The sequence below is a fragment of the Rhinatrema bivittatum genome, chromosome 4, assembly GCF_901001135.1.
Source record: "Rhinatrema bivittatum chromosome 4, aRhiBiv1.1, whole genome shotgun sequence".
Lineage (NCBI taxonomy): Eukaryota > Metazoa > Chordata > Amphibia > Gymnophiona > Rhinatrematidae > Rhinatrema > Rhinatrema bivittatum.
The window spans coordinates 119397429-119413880 of NC_042618.1; the positions used below are offsets into that span (position 1 = coordinate 119397429).

A 16452-nucleotide genomic window follows, 5' to 3' on the forward strand; every position below is an offset into this window, starting at 1 on the left:
GATTTATAGAAGCGTCATACATGCAGTACACTCAGATTAGCTTAGCCTATCCCCCCTGTGTCTCACGTATTTCTAATAAGACTCCTCATCGCCATGGAGCATGTAAGACCATCTGACTTACCAGGCTGCAGCAATGTGTTGGAGGGGGCTCTCTGGGGCTCTAGGTTGCTCCTGTTGAATTATTATATGAAAAGAAAGAGTCTGGTCACCAAGTGGAGTGGAGCGGAGAGCCATTTTATAAGCAACTGATAGCATATCCTTGTGAGTTACCAAAAATATGTGCTGCCTCCAGCCCGAATGATTTAGTAAGTGAAGATGACTTGGTAATGATGAAGGGTCTTGAAAACATCTAGCAACGTGTTTATCAGGAAAACCTCACAGCAATTCTTTCAAAAACATTTGGAAAATTATAGATTGGAAAATGTGGCCTTCAAGGGCTATAATTCAGCTGGTTATGAACAACAAAAAATGACACCCAATTTGAACAAGGTTGATTCCCTCGCTGTACCATGTTGCCTTATCTTGGGATGTTTTAAAAATGAGTTGTTTATCTGCTAATGAAAAGGAAATAGCCTTGTGACACAAACTAAAGGGCCTGATTTACTAACGTTTTTCTCCTACTCCATAATCAATGGGAAAAATGCTTAGTAATCAGAGCCCTGAATGTGCAGTGGAAATCACCTCCAGGTAACCATCCGCCAAGCCTGGGACCAGCCCAGTGGCACCGCTATGCATGGCCACGTAGCAGGACCCGGGCTCCGTTCCCGGCTCCGGCCTTCTGAGTCGGTCAGGACCGGGGATGCCATAGAGGCAGCACACACAGCCCCTGGGATGCGGTAGAACTGAATAAATATAAGAAATACATTCTAATAGTTCCCGCACAGTGGCGACAGCCGGTGACCGGATTAAGGCCGGTTGCAGGCCCTGGTGCACGGCCCCCTGGCTGAAGAGTTGCTGCCCATGATTAGAACTAAAGTTGAAGGGAAGGTGGTGGAGGGGAGGGTGGGAATATTAAAACAGAGGGTAAACAAATTGCCAGGTGGCTGCGAAGGAAGGTTCATGGTTCCAGATGATTCCGACTGAGCTGGACATACGAAGGAGCAGGGGAAAACTGCTGGGTCACAAAAAAAAAAACCAAAACATTTGCCAAGTGCAAAAAAAAGTCGGTTCATTTCTCATGGTCTCCCCTTCTTTTTCCTTCGCCCAGCCCAAAAGTTACAGTGCAACTGATACAGAAGTCAAACAGGCGTGGGGATGCTTGTTAGCAAGTGCTGATTCCATAATCAATCCAACCTGCTGTACACCATTGTCTCTCTTATGTTCCTACAGGAAAACCATAAGGGTTAAAATAATAGATGAGGAGGAATACGAAAGGCAAGAGAATTTCTTCATTGCCCTTGGTGAACCGAAATGGATGAAACGCGGAATATCAGGTGTGAGATGCTTAAATCACAAAAAAAAAAAAAAAGTAGTTGCTTTTTTGATTCTTTTTTTTTTTTTCCTTCCTTCTGCTCCATTTTATGACAAATGAATTTTGTTTTCCCTCCTGTGTATTCCCGCTCTCACCCTGTTTCGGTCATCTCTGCCTTTAGCTTACTCTGATCCTCCTCACATGTTGTGCGGTACTTGGGCCAAGCTTTGTTTTAATGAATTAAATCATCTTATTTTGTTTTGAGAGCATCATGGCTGTTACCCTTCTAATGCAAAGAAAAACCAAATAAAAAACTGTGAGACTGCATGGCTGCTCTGCTCATATCCTAAGTATATTTACTCCTCCTTCCTTCCTTCCTTCCTTCACTTGTGTTCTGACTGCACTCTTATCATGTTGCTTGAGAGCTGGACTTTACAAATTCACAGCTGTCGAATCACCTTCAGAATCGGCATTGCCTCAGCTTCCCACAGTTCATTTTCTGTTTTATATCCCACCCCCTTAAAATACACGCATCCAACACTTCATTCTGACAATCCTATGGGGACCTCAACATTCCCGGCTGGCAGAGGGGTGGAGGGCACTCAGCTTTAAAGGCAGGATGTTGTGATAGCACTAGGAAGGTAAGCCGGCCGGAGGTGCACGTGCAGGTCCGCAGTCCTCTCAGAGCACAAAGGGATTGCTAGCCCCATTAGCTCTTATTTTAAATTCTGTTTATCCTCCCCTGCAAGGCCTCGCCCCTGATCTGTTTTCTTCTAGTTCTCATCAGACAGCTACAGTACTTGGTATTTGGTAATTTACACGTGATACTCTGACTGTTCCCTCTCACATCTCTTCCATCCTGCTGCTGAGTTAGTGCAATGATTTGTAGCTGGACAGCAGGATTGAGTTCCCTCTGTGTCTTCACCCTTTACAGCTGTGTCACAGACCACAAAAGGCATCACCGTGGAAGTAATACCTGCCCGTCCCTTTCACTTACACAACTGGTCATTGGGTTCCCAATACCATTTTTGCCCAGTCTGGCCCCCACTCTCCACTAATGCTCCACTAACAGGCTTAACATCCTTGGGATATCAATGAACATGAAGAATGGGATTCACTTTTTTGCCAACTAAATGGTTATGCTTTTAGGGGTGATTTTTCAAAGCTATTTACTCACATAAAATGCAGGTTTATGCACATAAAATTGCCCCAGGTTTGTGGGCGCAAAAGTATGCCCACAACTTTTCCACGCAAAAAACCAGAGGCATTCTAGGGGGCAGAGCTGGAGTGGCATTTGGATTTACGCGCATACTTTTGATTTTAAAATCATCTGCTTGTGGATTCACAGGCACAAGTTCTGCGTAGCAAAGAGTGGGTGTAACTTTGGGCAGATGAGATTCTGTGTATACTGTCGTTTAATTTTAAAAGCAAACTTGTGTGCAAAGTTTGCTTTGAAAATTGGTGTAACTTATGCATGTAGTTACTGGATAAAAATATCCCCAATGTTACAAAATTGCCCTCTTAAAAGCTTTTATTCCCATTGTCATTGGTGACCAATAGCATTATCTTTGATGATACAAATTAGTAGTAGCAGTTGGAGTTTGTATTGATACGAGTGCACAGATAATAATGGAAGGTTCAGAGCTGGAAGTGTACTTCACATTTTAATCAACTCAGTTTTGGTTGTTTTCTCCACACAATATATACTATTTTAATTGCGGGTACTTGAGCGTAAGCTTTTACGCAGAAACTGATCTTAGTTATGCTTATTGGATGACAGAACTGCTTAGCATTAGGCTTGCAGGCCCTGTGGATTGATACTAGGGCAGAGAGCCTTTCCTCTGCAGGCTCATGTTGATAATGGGAAAAGTCTGGACCAGCTAAGAGGCATTTGGTGGTCTGTGTGAAATGACTCAGTGGCCTCAGTTCAGATTCTAGTTGTCAGGTATCCACAGCACTAAAATAATAAAAAAAAAAAACCCCAATAACTCCAGTTGTGATGCAGGTTAACATCCATTCTTCATTTCATGATATATTTATTGTATTTTACATTCTCTTTGTACTACTGTAATTTATGTACAGCATCCAGGTGCAAATATCAAAATTAGCTAGAACTATAAAGAATGAGCATCTTCATAAACACCATGTACTATTTGGTGCTTAAAGTCAAGACTTTCAGAAAGGACAGGATATATTCAAACTAATAATAGATCTGAAGAACTTACATGCCATAAATAAGTGATCACTTCTTAGTAGCCCCAGGTCACTCTGAAACACCCCTATCTCGTGCTTTTTTCCACTTTTCTATGCTGTCCCAAGGAGTTATATTCCAGATTCCTGTGTCTTCATATGGCCTAACTGTTAGTGACAGGATAAGAGGATCGTATTTACAATTTTGGAATTTTATTCTGTTGGGTATTTTGGGATTGTGCCTGTTATAAATTATGTGCTTCTATGTATGATCTTTAATTGTACATTTATTTGCTGTGTGTTGTTTTGGTGTTCACTGTATTAATTATGATGTTTACTGCCTTAGGTAAAGTTTACTTTAAAAAAGTGAGTAAGAAATAGTATTAAATAAATGAATAAATCATCATCTACCTAATGTAGCAAGACCTGTAAGTCTCCGTACGCTCTAACGAAGCCAACTTTGCAGTCCCTTTCAGTGACTTTTATGTATCCCTGTGCTTACTTTGGCAAGTTGCCATTTTTGGTGGCCCGTTCCTCATACTGGGATTTCAGTGTCACATTAGCTTAGCTTACTGTTCAGCACTGGCCTTTGTTCCCTAAGCCTTGCAGGATCTGTGGTTAGGAAAAACAGCTTTCTTTTTGCTGCTGGCTGCTTATTCTTGAAAAACAATAACATGCAATTAGCATAATGCAGTCAAAGAATGTAATTTGCATGGTATGGTAGCTACCCGTGCACCTTTCTTTTTTTTGCCCCACTGTAGATGAAAGGCTTTAGCATACGATTTTTGTTACATTTATTTTTAAATTTGAAATGCCCTCACAATTTCAGTCTGTCCATCACACATTGTTTTGTTTTGCTTTATTTTTTAAATGGCTTGAAGTGTTTATCCAAATGATGGTACTGCACAAAAAGTGAAATATGCTTTAATGCAGTGTGTCCCAACCCTCTCCTGGAGGCACACCTAGCCAGTCAGGTTTTCAGGTCTGCCACGATGAATATGCATGCGATAGATTTGCATATTCTGAGTCTCCAATGTGTGCGCATCTGTCGCATGCATATTCATTATGAATATGCTGAAAATCCATCTGGATAGGTGTGCCTCCAGAAGAAGGTTCGGAAGCACTGCTTTAATGAACCCCTAGGTTTAATAGCATACTTCTAGGCTTATGCTAAGGAAACAACTAGCATAAACAAAGAATGATATATATACAAAATACTTATCCAAAAATGTTTATTCTATTTTATACTAATATCAAAAAATATATAAAAATATCCAAATGTTTTATAATACATACTTACAAAAATGTTTCCACCATCAAAATACCCAAAAATCATAAAATTAAATCATACCTACCATAGACAACCATACAGACTCCCAACCACACCCACAGAAAAAAATTATAAAGAATCTATTCCTCCCAACATGTTTCACACACCAGCCCTTCTTCAGGGGAAAGTTCCATCAATTCAGTATTTAATATAAAATATGGTGGATGCAATTCAAAAATTCCAGAGACTCCAAAGCATGTATGAATGTCCTTTATAGGGCTGCAGCTTCAAATGACATCATAGAAGAATATTCATGCAGAGAATCGCTTCATAAAATCTCTTTACTCTCCGGTATTCCAATCGCCTTGAAGTCATAGCAGCATACCCCAGGGAATCACAATACACAAACGCATCCCAACTGGCTTATTACTTCAAGCGCAGACCAACGTCATCAGAAAACGCTCGCCATCTTGATTTCACAACTAGGGCAAAAGGAAAGCTGGGACCAAGCGAGACAGATCCTGAGAGAGAAAGGAAGGCGTAGGTCAGCAGAGAAAGAAGCAGGGTCAGGCAGAAGGGCAGCACTAGATATGGGCAGTCAGTTCAGCCCAGTGCAGAGTAAGGATGGGCAAAAGGCTGAGCCAGGAGATATCAAGGTGGGATCACTTCCTTCCTAGCAGCTGAGGCTCCCACTGCCTTCCCCAGGACTGAATGTGTAGCTGTAACCTGAGGTAAGTGAGCGCTTGGGAGAGAGGCTGGCTTTTCCTACATCTGTCTGTCACATGGTGTGGGGTATTTTTTGAAGAAGCAGCAAGAAAGAAGGAAGAGTAAATTTTGTTCCCATTTCAAACCATTCCTAGAAGTGCCCAAGAAACATATTTTAATAAACACCTAGGTTTATTGGTTACTCGTGTCTGATTAATCTTTTAGTGAATTTAGTGCTTGTGAAAGGCCATACACAGTAGTGAGGTCACGTGCATGGAAAAAAATATGTGGTTTTGTTTTTTTCATTTAGTTTGTGTTTTGTTTTGGGTTTTTTTTTTCATTTTGTTAGATGATTATTTGGTGTTCAATATGTTTACTTGAATCGACATAAACACCAAAAGAAAAAAACATGGAAACAAAAGGACTGGGTGTTGTCGTCCCCCCCCCCCCCCTCACTGCCAAAGTCTGCAGTGCTCCAGTGCCACCAAAATAAAAATATGACCACCCCCAGGACTTCCTCTATCACCCCCCCCCCCCACACACACACACACACACCCTCCCTGAACCCATCTTACTCCGACCATGAGTCATAAGAAGTGAAAATGGGGCAGGAGTGATCCCAGTCATTCCTACCTTGCTGATCCTGCAGAATATATCATATTTGAATTTATCATCAGTTATAAGCTGCTTCTTCGTAAAAGTTTGAGATGGATCACAAAACAGAACCATGTAAAATGAACGTGCTTAAACACACATAGGTAATAAAATATAATGGCAGAGGCCTTCTTCAAATTGGAGCCACAATTGCATTCGTCTTTGATTGTCAATACATTTCTCCAACTGATATCTCCTGCTTAAACGCTTGCCTGAACAAATATTTGGCCAGGCAATAACATACGGTCGGAGCAGTGTAGTATTTTCAAACTATCCGGACAATAACTTACGGCCATTCAACAAATGAGGCTGGCTTCAGGGCTGGCCAGTGCCATTTTGAAAGCAGGACCCAGCAGGGCAGGAGGGACTGGGGATTGCTTCTGCCTCATTTTGACTTCCTGCAATCCACAGACCTGGGGTAGGATGGATCTCGGGCACTGCCCCCTCCAAGGTGCGTGCGGGTGTGACTGCACAAGTTTTCTTCCCGTGGCCGCGCACGCCAGTCCTGAGTACAGCTCCCGGGAATCTGTGCCCTGGCGGGATCAACTTCAAACCTCGTGGGGGTGGGGAGGCATTTCCTGCTGCTGATCTCACAGAAAAGTGCCGCCTGCGAACTTTGAAATTATTCCCCCCCGCCCTGTCGACAAAGGTTCACCAGAGCAATTCAGTTGACTGCTGGGAGAGTTAAATGCTGGGAGGGGTGAGGCAGAAAATAGGAAGGAGACAGGCAAACAGTTTAAAGTTAAAACACATGGCTGGAAGAAAACAGCGGCAAAGAGACAGAGCAAGCTGATAAAAAAAAAAAATGACCAGCATTTTCTGCAAATAGTCGAAGGGAAAAGAGAATGCATTTTCACTTCCCAGGTATTGGCTTCAGGGCCCTGCAGCATTTTCCACTTTATCAAAGCAATACAATGGGAGATCTTCACTGCCCCTGTCCTCATCCAAAACTAGGGATGCGAATAGTTTTTTGACGATTTAAAAAAATCGTCCTATATCTTTTAAATCGTCAAAAATCGTTAGAGTGAGCAATACAATATAAATGTTCCCAATTTATCGTGAAAAATCGTTACTCCCGTTAGTGTCCACTAACGGGAGTTATTTGGGGGGAGGGCGGGAAAACCGGCACACCAAAACAACCCCTAAACCCACTCCGACCCTATAAAACTAATCCCTTACCTTCCCCCACCCTTCCGAACTCCCCCAAAACTTTTTACGAGTACCTGGTGGTCCAGTGGGGGCACGGCGACCGATCTCCCGCTCTCGGGCCATCGGCACCATTTTGGCTGCCACTCAAAAATGGCGCCGATGGCCCGATAAAAAAAAAAACCCACCTGACCCTTTAAAAATGATGGCGCCGGCCATCCAGTGCTCCTACCATGTGACAGGGGCTGGCCAATGGCACGGATACCCTGTCACATGGTAAGGGCAAAGGGCCATCGGCGCCATCTTTGAGTGGCAGCCGACGGCCTGAGAACGGGAGATCGCTCCCGGGACCACCACTAGACCACCAGGTAATTTTTAAATGTTTTGGGGGGATCGGGAGGGTGGGGGAAGCTAAGGGGTCATTTTTAAAGGGTCAGGTGGGTTTGGTTTTTTTTATCAGGCCATCGGCGCCATTTTTGAGTGGCAGCCAAAATGGCGCCGATGGCCTGAGAGCGGGAGATCGGTCCCCATGCCCCCACTGGTCTACCAGGTACTCGTAAAAAGTTTTGGAGGGGTTCGGGAGGGTGGGGGAAGGTAAGGGGTCAATTTTAAAGGGTCGGGCCTCACTAAAAAAAATGAACGATGTGAATCGGAACCGATTCCAATTTACATCTCCACCGATCTGATTTTTTTTCTCCCTCCAGCCGAACCTGATCGTTAAGACGATCGGGCACATGATTCACATCCCTATCCAAAACCACTCAGCCCCCTCCCCTCTTCACACAAACCCAACTATTCTTCAACTACAGGTGCCTGCACAAAGGCCTGCCAGCCCCAATGCACTGTTAAATAGAAACAAGAAAAAAGACAACAAAGAAATAAGTGAAGCCCCTGTGTATGGAGAACCATTAAAGGCAGATAGATAAATTTTTGAGAGAAGACGTTTCAGCTTTACTTTTCCGCCTTCTCTGCGGCACTAGAATTCTGTGAGCAGCTTGTTTTTTCATCCAACTTTCTTCATCCCATGCTCCCAACCCCCTTTCCCCACATCCCAGTTGGGTTTCCAATGCATGTCAGCCTCCCCCATTCCCTTCTTGTCCCTTTGATTTGGGTCCACTCCATCTCCTCATACACCCTCTTGGAGGGGGCCAGCTTCTGCCGGGTTGAAGTTAGTTGGATCAGGTTTTTCCTGATGTAAACGTATTCCATTTGTATTTTGTGAAATCCAGAAGTGGAGATCTGGGCCAGGTGCTGCTTCTAGAGATCTTGAAAACAGATTTCCTAACTAAGCACTTGGATAGCTCTCAATAGTAGAAATTGTTGCAGAATGGGCTCTGTGACAAAATCTTCAATGTTCCTGGCATCACACAGATGATCTTTTTCCCTTAATTCTGCAAGAAAGTTAGGGCTGTTCAGCTTGGAGAAGAGATGGCTGAGGGAGGATATGATAGAGGTCTTTAAAATCATGAGAGAACAGGTAGATGTGAATCGGTTATTTACACTTTCGGATAATAGAAGGACTAGGGGGCATTCCATGAAGTTAGCAAGTAGCACATTTAAAACTAATCCGAGAAAATTAGTTTTTACTCAATACACAATTAAGCTCTGAATTTGTTGCCAGAAGATGTGGTTAGTGCAGTTAGTGTAGCTGGGTTTAAAAAAGGTTTGGATAAATTCTTGGAGGAGAAGTCCATTAACTGCTATTAATCAAGCCACTGCTATTACTGGCATTAGTAGCATGCGATCTACTTAATGTTTTGGGTACTTGCCAGGTACTTGTAACCTGGATTGGCCACTGTTGGAAACAGGATGCTGGGCTTGATGGACCTTGGTCTGACCCAGTATGGCAATTTATGTTCTTAATTGATGATCTAGGACAGTGAGGAAGGTTGTGTTGTGTGCTGCCTACAGAGATATCTACAGGCAGGCACAACTCAGCCTCAGCACTCTGGATGAGACATTCATCTAGGTATGCAACCTAAGGGGCCATTGATCAATCTGTTTTTCAAATAATAATAATAGAAAAGTTGACTAGAACCAATGGATTTGTTTTATTTTTACTTTTTGGCAAAAAAATGTCTTATAATCAGATTACAAGGAGGTAGCTTTATTATGTATTACTTTATTACTCATATTAAGTTATCTGATGAGCAGAAACTACGAGTTATAGGAGCGAATTGACTGAACTGCTCATCATCCCCCCGGGAAGTGTGTGTTTTGAGAAGGAATTATTTCTTCCTATTTGCTGATTTCCAGGTGATTTGCAGTGTGGTATAGCTTGTTTTGAATAGCTGACATTCTGAAGCTGTTTGGCTTGAGTGACACTGCCTGTGATGGCTGTGAGGTTTAAGGATGATCTCTGAGGGAAACAGACACAAAGGCACAGGATGTTGGAAAGCCCCTCTAAAAGATCACATCACTAGCTGGGTTTTTGTGCAGAGGGAGAGCTACAGTATGTGTGTTTGTTAAGAGGCTGATGTGAAAGTTAATAGAAGGGGAGATTCTGTTGCTGTTCTTGAGTTGACCCCAAAATGTGAATTATATATATATATATATATTTTTTTTTTTTTGATGAGGGATAGTGTCTCCATATGGGTTTCTTTTGTACACATCAAGACTTGAATGAACCTCACTCATAAACCAGGATATATTGGATACACGCTCAGTCTGTCAAATTCATTGTTAGCGCTCAGCTCAGTACTTGCGTTCTGCCAAAAAGACGTTTCCTCTGGAGTTCATAAGATGTAATATGTAAAGGCAACATGTCAACATGCACCCAGAAATTGCTTTTTGATCAGGATGGCGGCACCCAATACAATTGGGAGGTGTAAGAGGAAACCAGGCACTGATTTTGATACTCATGGATCAGTATGAAATGAGAAAGTGGGGGCAGTTGTTAGTGGGAGGGAGGAAGGAAGGCAGACGCCGGGGTCGAGCGGCAGGGGGTAGATGCTGGGGAATGGGGGAACCTCCTTGCTGAGTGGCAAGGAGTAAGTATGATAAAGGAGGCGTGTATAGATGAAAGATAATGTGAAGATGGAGGAATTGGGGAAGAAGGTACAAAAGGATGGGAAACGGAGCAAAGGAACAGAAGTGCAGAGGAGAGGAAAATGGAGTGGAAAGTAGAAACGTTCGGGAAACATCCAGGCAGGAGTTCGAGGAGATGGTAAGGAAAAGAGATGGAAGCAGAAGGGGAAGGTGGGGAGAATGAGGGAGAAGAACAGAACTCGGGTCGCTGGTGGTGGGTCGATGGCAGCGGTAAGTGGTGGCACTTCAATAGAAGCACATTGTGGGGGCAGGGCACGGCCCCTCCCCCTTCAAACATTCTGTGCCCACTGGTAGGGTAAGGCCCGCACCCCCCCCAGAGAATATGAGAATGTAAGCGGGGACATTAGCCAGGGGAGGGTGGCGGGGGAAGCGGAAAGCCCGGGGGGGGGGGCACTTTTTTTTTATTTCCTCAGTGCTGGGGGGGAGAGAGTTTGGCAGTGGCAGCAATGGAAGGCGGGGCTAGGGCTGCATTCCAAAGCAAAAAAGAAATATTCCAACAAAGTTTGCTGGTGTTTTGCATTTTATATTGAAATGGCACATAATGCGTTTTTTTTTTTCAAATGGTTTCAATGCCTTTATTTCAAATGGTTTCAAAACAAATATTCATCCCTCATTGACAGCACTAGAAATGTAAGTCTTTCATTCATGCGTAGAACTGGTTTAGCCTGGACAGAGATAGATAGCAGCTTTTTAATTTCAAATATTCTAACTGTTGATCAGTATTGGTGATAACCAAATGAAGGCAAAAAATTGGGGAAACCCAGATGCCAAAAAATAAGGACAAAATGCTCCTACACCACCTGCTTCCTTTCCCTGCTCCTGAGCTTATAGAGCAATGTTCAGTAAACCACCTACTTCCAGGAAATTTTCAAAGAGAAACTACCCAGGCAACCTCTCTTTGAGATTTCTCTAAAAGGTAAGAAAGTATCGTGCACCTGCCTTATCTGCAGACAAACTACATGCTGGAATGTGCGAGCGCCACAGCCCAATTACTGTCAGGTAAAAAGAGGTCTGATTGTATCTCATCAGTTCTGGGAGAGCTGCGCTGGATTTCTGGTGGAAGGGAGATCTGAATCTGAGAGATTGTCTTGGGTGTCTAGGGAATTATGATTCGGAACTCCCAGGTACCTTTCAAATTGCTCGATGGCTTACAAGTAGGGTCAGCTCCTGAGATTTTCTCAGCAGGCCCTTCTGGCTGGGTCCCCCCCTCTTATCAGTAGTTGATCTGCCTTCTGCTTGCCAGAAAGCCTTCAGCTATGTTGTGCCCATCCTTTGGAACAGCTTGTCGCTCAAGGTTTATATTGAAACTAATTACGCCAAGTTCAGGCAGATGGTCAAATCTTGGCTGCTTCACGCAGCTTTTGACTGATCAGCTTGCTTCAGCTTGTTGGTTGTGGTTTATTAGTTCTTCATAGTTCTGGGAGGAATATTTTATGATCTGATTTGGGTGGATGAATATTTACAGTGATTGGCGTCTGTGGGTGATTTGTATACTAGTTGGAGTATATTTTGATGTCACTTAGAGGAGGGTTTGACTTAGTTGCTTTTATTATTGGTTTGGGGGGGTTGTTCATTGCTTTAATGTTATGACTCGTTTCAATTTTTATGTTATATATTGCTGGATTGTATCAGTGTTTATTATAATGAACAAAAATGGGAGAACTTCCATAGAAAAAAATGAGTCTTTTTTCAATTGATTTGATTTTTATCTTTCACTGATATATTCCACGGAAAAATAAAATAAAAATTGAAAACTAAGGCCCCTATGCATATTTTACTGTCTGTTTTATTACGTATATTGATTTAAGGCACTTTGCTGTGCCAGGAAAAAGGGAACTATTAAGACAAATACATTTAAAAATTATTATCTCCCTCCCCCCCATGCCTTCTGAAATGACCATCTTTTTCAGCAGTGTGACATGTTCAAAACTGCAAATCTATCCAGCTATCTTCATAGTTAGGTTTGTTCGCTCGCCTTGAAAATTGACCTCTTAGGGGATAGCCGAGGTAGTGACAAATTCTGCGGGTACTCATGTAGCTTGTCTACAAGGTCAGTAGATACCATTTCAGTTGATGACTGAAGAGGATACCAGGCAGAAAATGCTAAGTATCCTCCAGTACATAGAGCCTCCCAAGGAGATCGTGACAATCCCAGTGCATGAGATCCTTGTGGAGTTACTGATGAGGATGTAGGAACATCCCCTCACAGTGCCTCCCATGAACAGGAAAGGAGATGAAATGTATTTCATCCAAAAGGCTCTTGAATTTGACAAGCGTCAGCTGCCCCACCAATCGGCGGTTATCGAATCCACTCTCAAGAAGGCCAGATGCTCTTGGACCCATTCTTCAGCATCCCCGGGGAAGGATCAGAGAGAAATAGATGCTCTTGGGAGGGAGGTGTTCCAGGGCACTATGCTAATTGCCAGCATAGTGGCCTACTATCTCTACATGAGCTAGTACATGCACGACATCCTGAAGCAGGTGCAGGAGGTTGCCGAGCAACTGCCTCAGCAGCAGCAAGACACCCTCCAGTCGCTGGTGCATAAGGGTTTGGAATGCAGAAAACAAGGAATCTGTTTGATCTATGTTGTATTCAAAACAGCATTGAGGGTCTCTGCAGTGGGAATTGGCGCCTGCGGGCTCGCATGGCTACGGGCCTCAGATCTCAGAGCTGAGGTGCTGGAGCAACTCGCTGACATGCCTTGTACAGGCAAGAATCTCTTTGGGGATAAAATGAAGGATGCAGTGGCCAAGATCTGGGACCACCATGCGACAATCCAACAGCTCTCCACTTATATTCAGGACCCGTCCTCTTCAACCAGGATGCCGTTGAGGTTTGGGCCCAGGAAGTCCTTCCTCTCAGAGAGCTGCTACCCTCTGCTACCTCACTCCCATCAAGAACACCAGGGCCCTCATGGCCATCCCAAGCAACAGAGACCCAAAGCCCCAGCTGGCACCACAGTCAACTCCAGGGACAGGGTTTTTACTGGATTGCAGGGAACATAGCCAAGTCGCCCATACCCGGAGTGATGGACCTGCCAGTTGGAGGAAAGCTTTGGTTCTTTGCAAACTGGTGGCCCAATGTAACCTCGGGCCAGTGGTTCTTTCCATCATTCATGAGGGATACAAATTAAACCTAATCAGTAGTTCATCAGGCCCAATAGTGGAGCTTTCCTTCCTCTTAATTGCCAGAACACTCACATCTGTTTTACCAGGGCAAAGAGGTTGGGGATTTTACTCCCAGTCTTCCTGATACTAAAGAAAACAGGGGGACTCCATTCCATCTGGGACTTGAGGACTTTGTACAAATTCATCAAAAAAGAAACGTTTTAGATGGTTTCCCTGGGCACCCTGATCCCCTTCTTGCAAAAAGGGGACTGGCTGTGCTCCCTGGATCTAAAGGATGCTTACACTCACATCGAGATCTTCCCAGGTCACTGTAAGTATCTCAGATATGTGGTGGGAAAGCAATTCTAGTATCACATTCTGCCATTTGGGCTCATATCAGCCTCCTGTGTCTTTATGAAATGCCTAGGCGTGATGGCAACACACCTTGACAGACTGGGCATTTACATTTTCCCATATCTGGACGATTGGCTGGTCAAGAGCACTTCTTGGGTGGGGGCCAATGAGTCCATGTGCTCAACTATCCCAATGCTGGGTACACTAGGGTTTGTTGTCAACTACCACAAGTCCCATCTCAGCCCATCACCACAATTGGATTTCATTGGAGCCCTGCTAGACATGGCTCAGGCCAAGGCCTTCCTGCCCTGGCAACGGACCATCAACAAAGCCAGCAAGTGTCAGTGTAGCACTTGTTGAGGTTTTGGGCCATATGCCTGCGATAGTACATGTCACACCCTTGGCATGATTGCATATGCAAAAGGCCTAATGGACCTTGAGGTCACAGTGGCAACAAGCCACTTAGGACCAACAGGTTTGCATCCGAGTCACGCCATCTTTCTAGGACCCTTTAACCTGGTGGCAGGAAATTTCAAATCTGGAAAGGAGGGTGTTCTTTCAAAGTCCTCCCACCCAAATTGTCCTAATTATGGATGTGTCTACTCTGGGTAGGGGAGCTCATGTAGATGGACTCAGCACCCAGGGTCTATGGTCTGCCCAGGGCTACCTCTATCAAATCAATTTCGTGGAACTCTGGATGATCAGGTAAGAGCTGTGGGTTTTCAGAGATTGGCTGTCCAATAAAATTGTTCTGATAGAGACAGACAACCAAGTGGCAATGTGTTATGTCAATAAGCAGGGAGGTACAGGATCATACCTCCTGTGTCCGAAATGGTCCAGATCTGGTCGTAGGCTCATGGGATGATGCTCAGGGCCATGTATCTGGCCAGAATGGAGAAGTTAATAGTGGACAGACTGAGTCGCACATTCAGACCTCACATTTTGTCTTCTGGACGAAGAGATCACAAATCAGATCTTCTACCTCTAGGGAAGCCCAGATCTGCAGCACCTTGGAACAGGAAGTTTCCTCAGTTCTGCTTCCTATACAGAACATACTGCAAACCAGCCTCAGATGCCTTCACTTGCCATTGGGGCGAGGGTCTCCTGTATGCATATCCTACAGCTCCACTGGTAGCAAAGGCTCTCTTGAAGCTTTGCAAGGACAAAGGGATTATGTTCCTCATAGCCCCTCATTTGCCGAGACAGGTTTGGTTTCCATTCCTCAGAGAAATGTCCATCCAGAAACCAATCAGGCTGGGGACTTCCCCAGATCTCATCACCTAGTATCGAGGCAGGTTGCACCATTGTTCGGCCCCTGTCACATGAAAGGAGCAATGTATGGCCCGCGCCATTTTCTAAGATGGCGCCGGCCGTCCATTGCTCCTACCATGTGACAGGGGCCAACCAATGGCACTGGTAGCTCCTGTCACATCGTAAGGGCAAAGGGCACCTGCGCCATTTTGATTCATGGTAGGCCCGATGGCCCAAGAGGGAGACATCGCTTGCGGGACCCCGCTGGACCACCAGGGCTTTTAGTAAGTCTTGGGGAGAGATCGGGATGGTGGGGGGTTGTAATAAAGTAAAATTGAAGGGTTGGGGTGGATTTTTTCCAATTCGTTTGTTTTTTCAATTTGTTTTTCAGGTTCATTTTTCCCGATCCGTACCGCCGAAAAACAACCCGCGGGAAAACAAAATTTTCCTACGAAGTGCCCGAACCAAAACCCGACCCGACACGGAAAAATGAAGCTCATCTCTAGTTTATATTACAACCACTCGATCTCTTGGAAGATGTGTCTCGGGTCCTATTGACTTCCAGAAAGCCTTACACTAAAGTTCTATAGACTTAAATGGAGGATGTTTTTCATGTGGTGTGAGTAGAAGGTCCTAGATCCTTTCACCTGCTCCCCACAAAAACTGCTTGACTACCTTCTACACCTATCGGAAGCTGGTTTGAAGACCAACTCCATTAGAGTTCATCTAAGTGCAATTGGCGCAAATCATCCTGGTGTAGACAGTATGCCCATCTCTGTACAGCCTATAGTTGTACATTTCATGCAGGGCCGTCTTCAGTTGAAGCCTCCCCTAAGGCTTCCCACTGGGTCTTGAGAACTCAATGTGGTGTTAGCTCAGCTGATGAAAGTTCCCTTTGAGCCACTACGCTCCAGTGACCTGAAGTACCTGATGTGGAGGGTCATATTTTTGGTGGCAGTCACTTCAGCATGCAGGGTCAGTGAGCTTTAGGCCTTAGTGATGTATCCACCCTACACTAATATTTTTCATGACAGGGTAGTGCCTAAAGTGGTGTCGGACTTCCATCTTAACCAGTCTATCATCCTGCCAACATTCTTTCCCGGGCCCCATTCACACCAAGACGAACAATACCCTGCACAATTTGGACTGCAAAAGAGCCTTAGCCTTTTATCTGCAGCGGACATAACCCCATAGACAGTCCACCCAACGTTTTGGGTTTTTTTTATAGGAATAAATTGGCTATTGCTGTTACCAAGCAGACATTATTGTTTGGATAGGGGATGGCCAACATGATAGCAGGTTTGGCCAATCTGTC

At 44.4% G+C, this 16452-nt stretch overlaps 1 protein-coding gene across 15 annotated transcripts in view; it reads left to right on the plus strand.

The window, feature by feature from the left end:
- SLC8A3 (solute carrier family 8 member A3) overlaps nt 1-16452 on the plus strand; it is a 476729-nt gene that overhangs the window by 372342 nt on the left and 87935 nt on the right. For 11 of the 15 annotated variants that reach the window (XM_029598769.1, XM_029598772.1, XM_029598773.1 and 8 more), the window contains one exon: nt 1330-1433. The exons of the other annotated variants lie outside the window; for them this stretch is intronic. In XM_029598769.1, coding sequence (XP_029454629.1) covers nt 1330-1433 — 104 coding nt within the window. The remainder of the gene's footprint in view (nt 1-1329; nt 1434-16452) is intronic. 15 annotated transcript variants of the gene reach the window in all.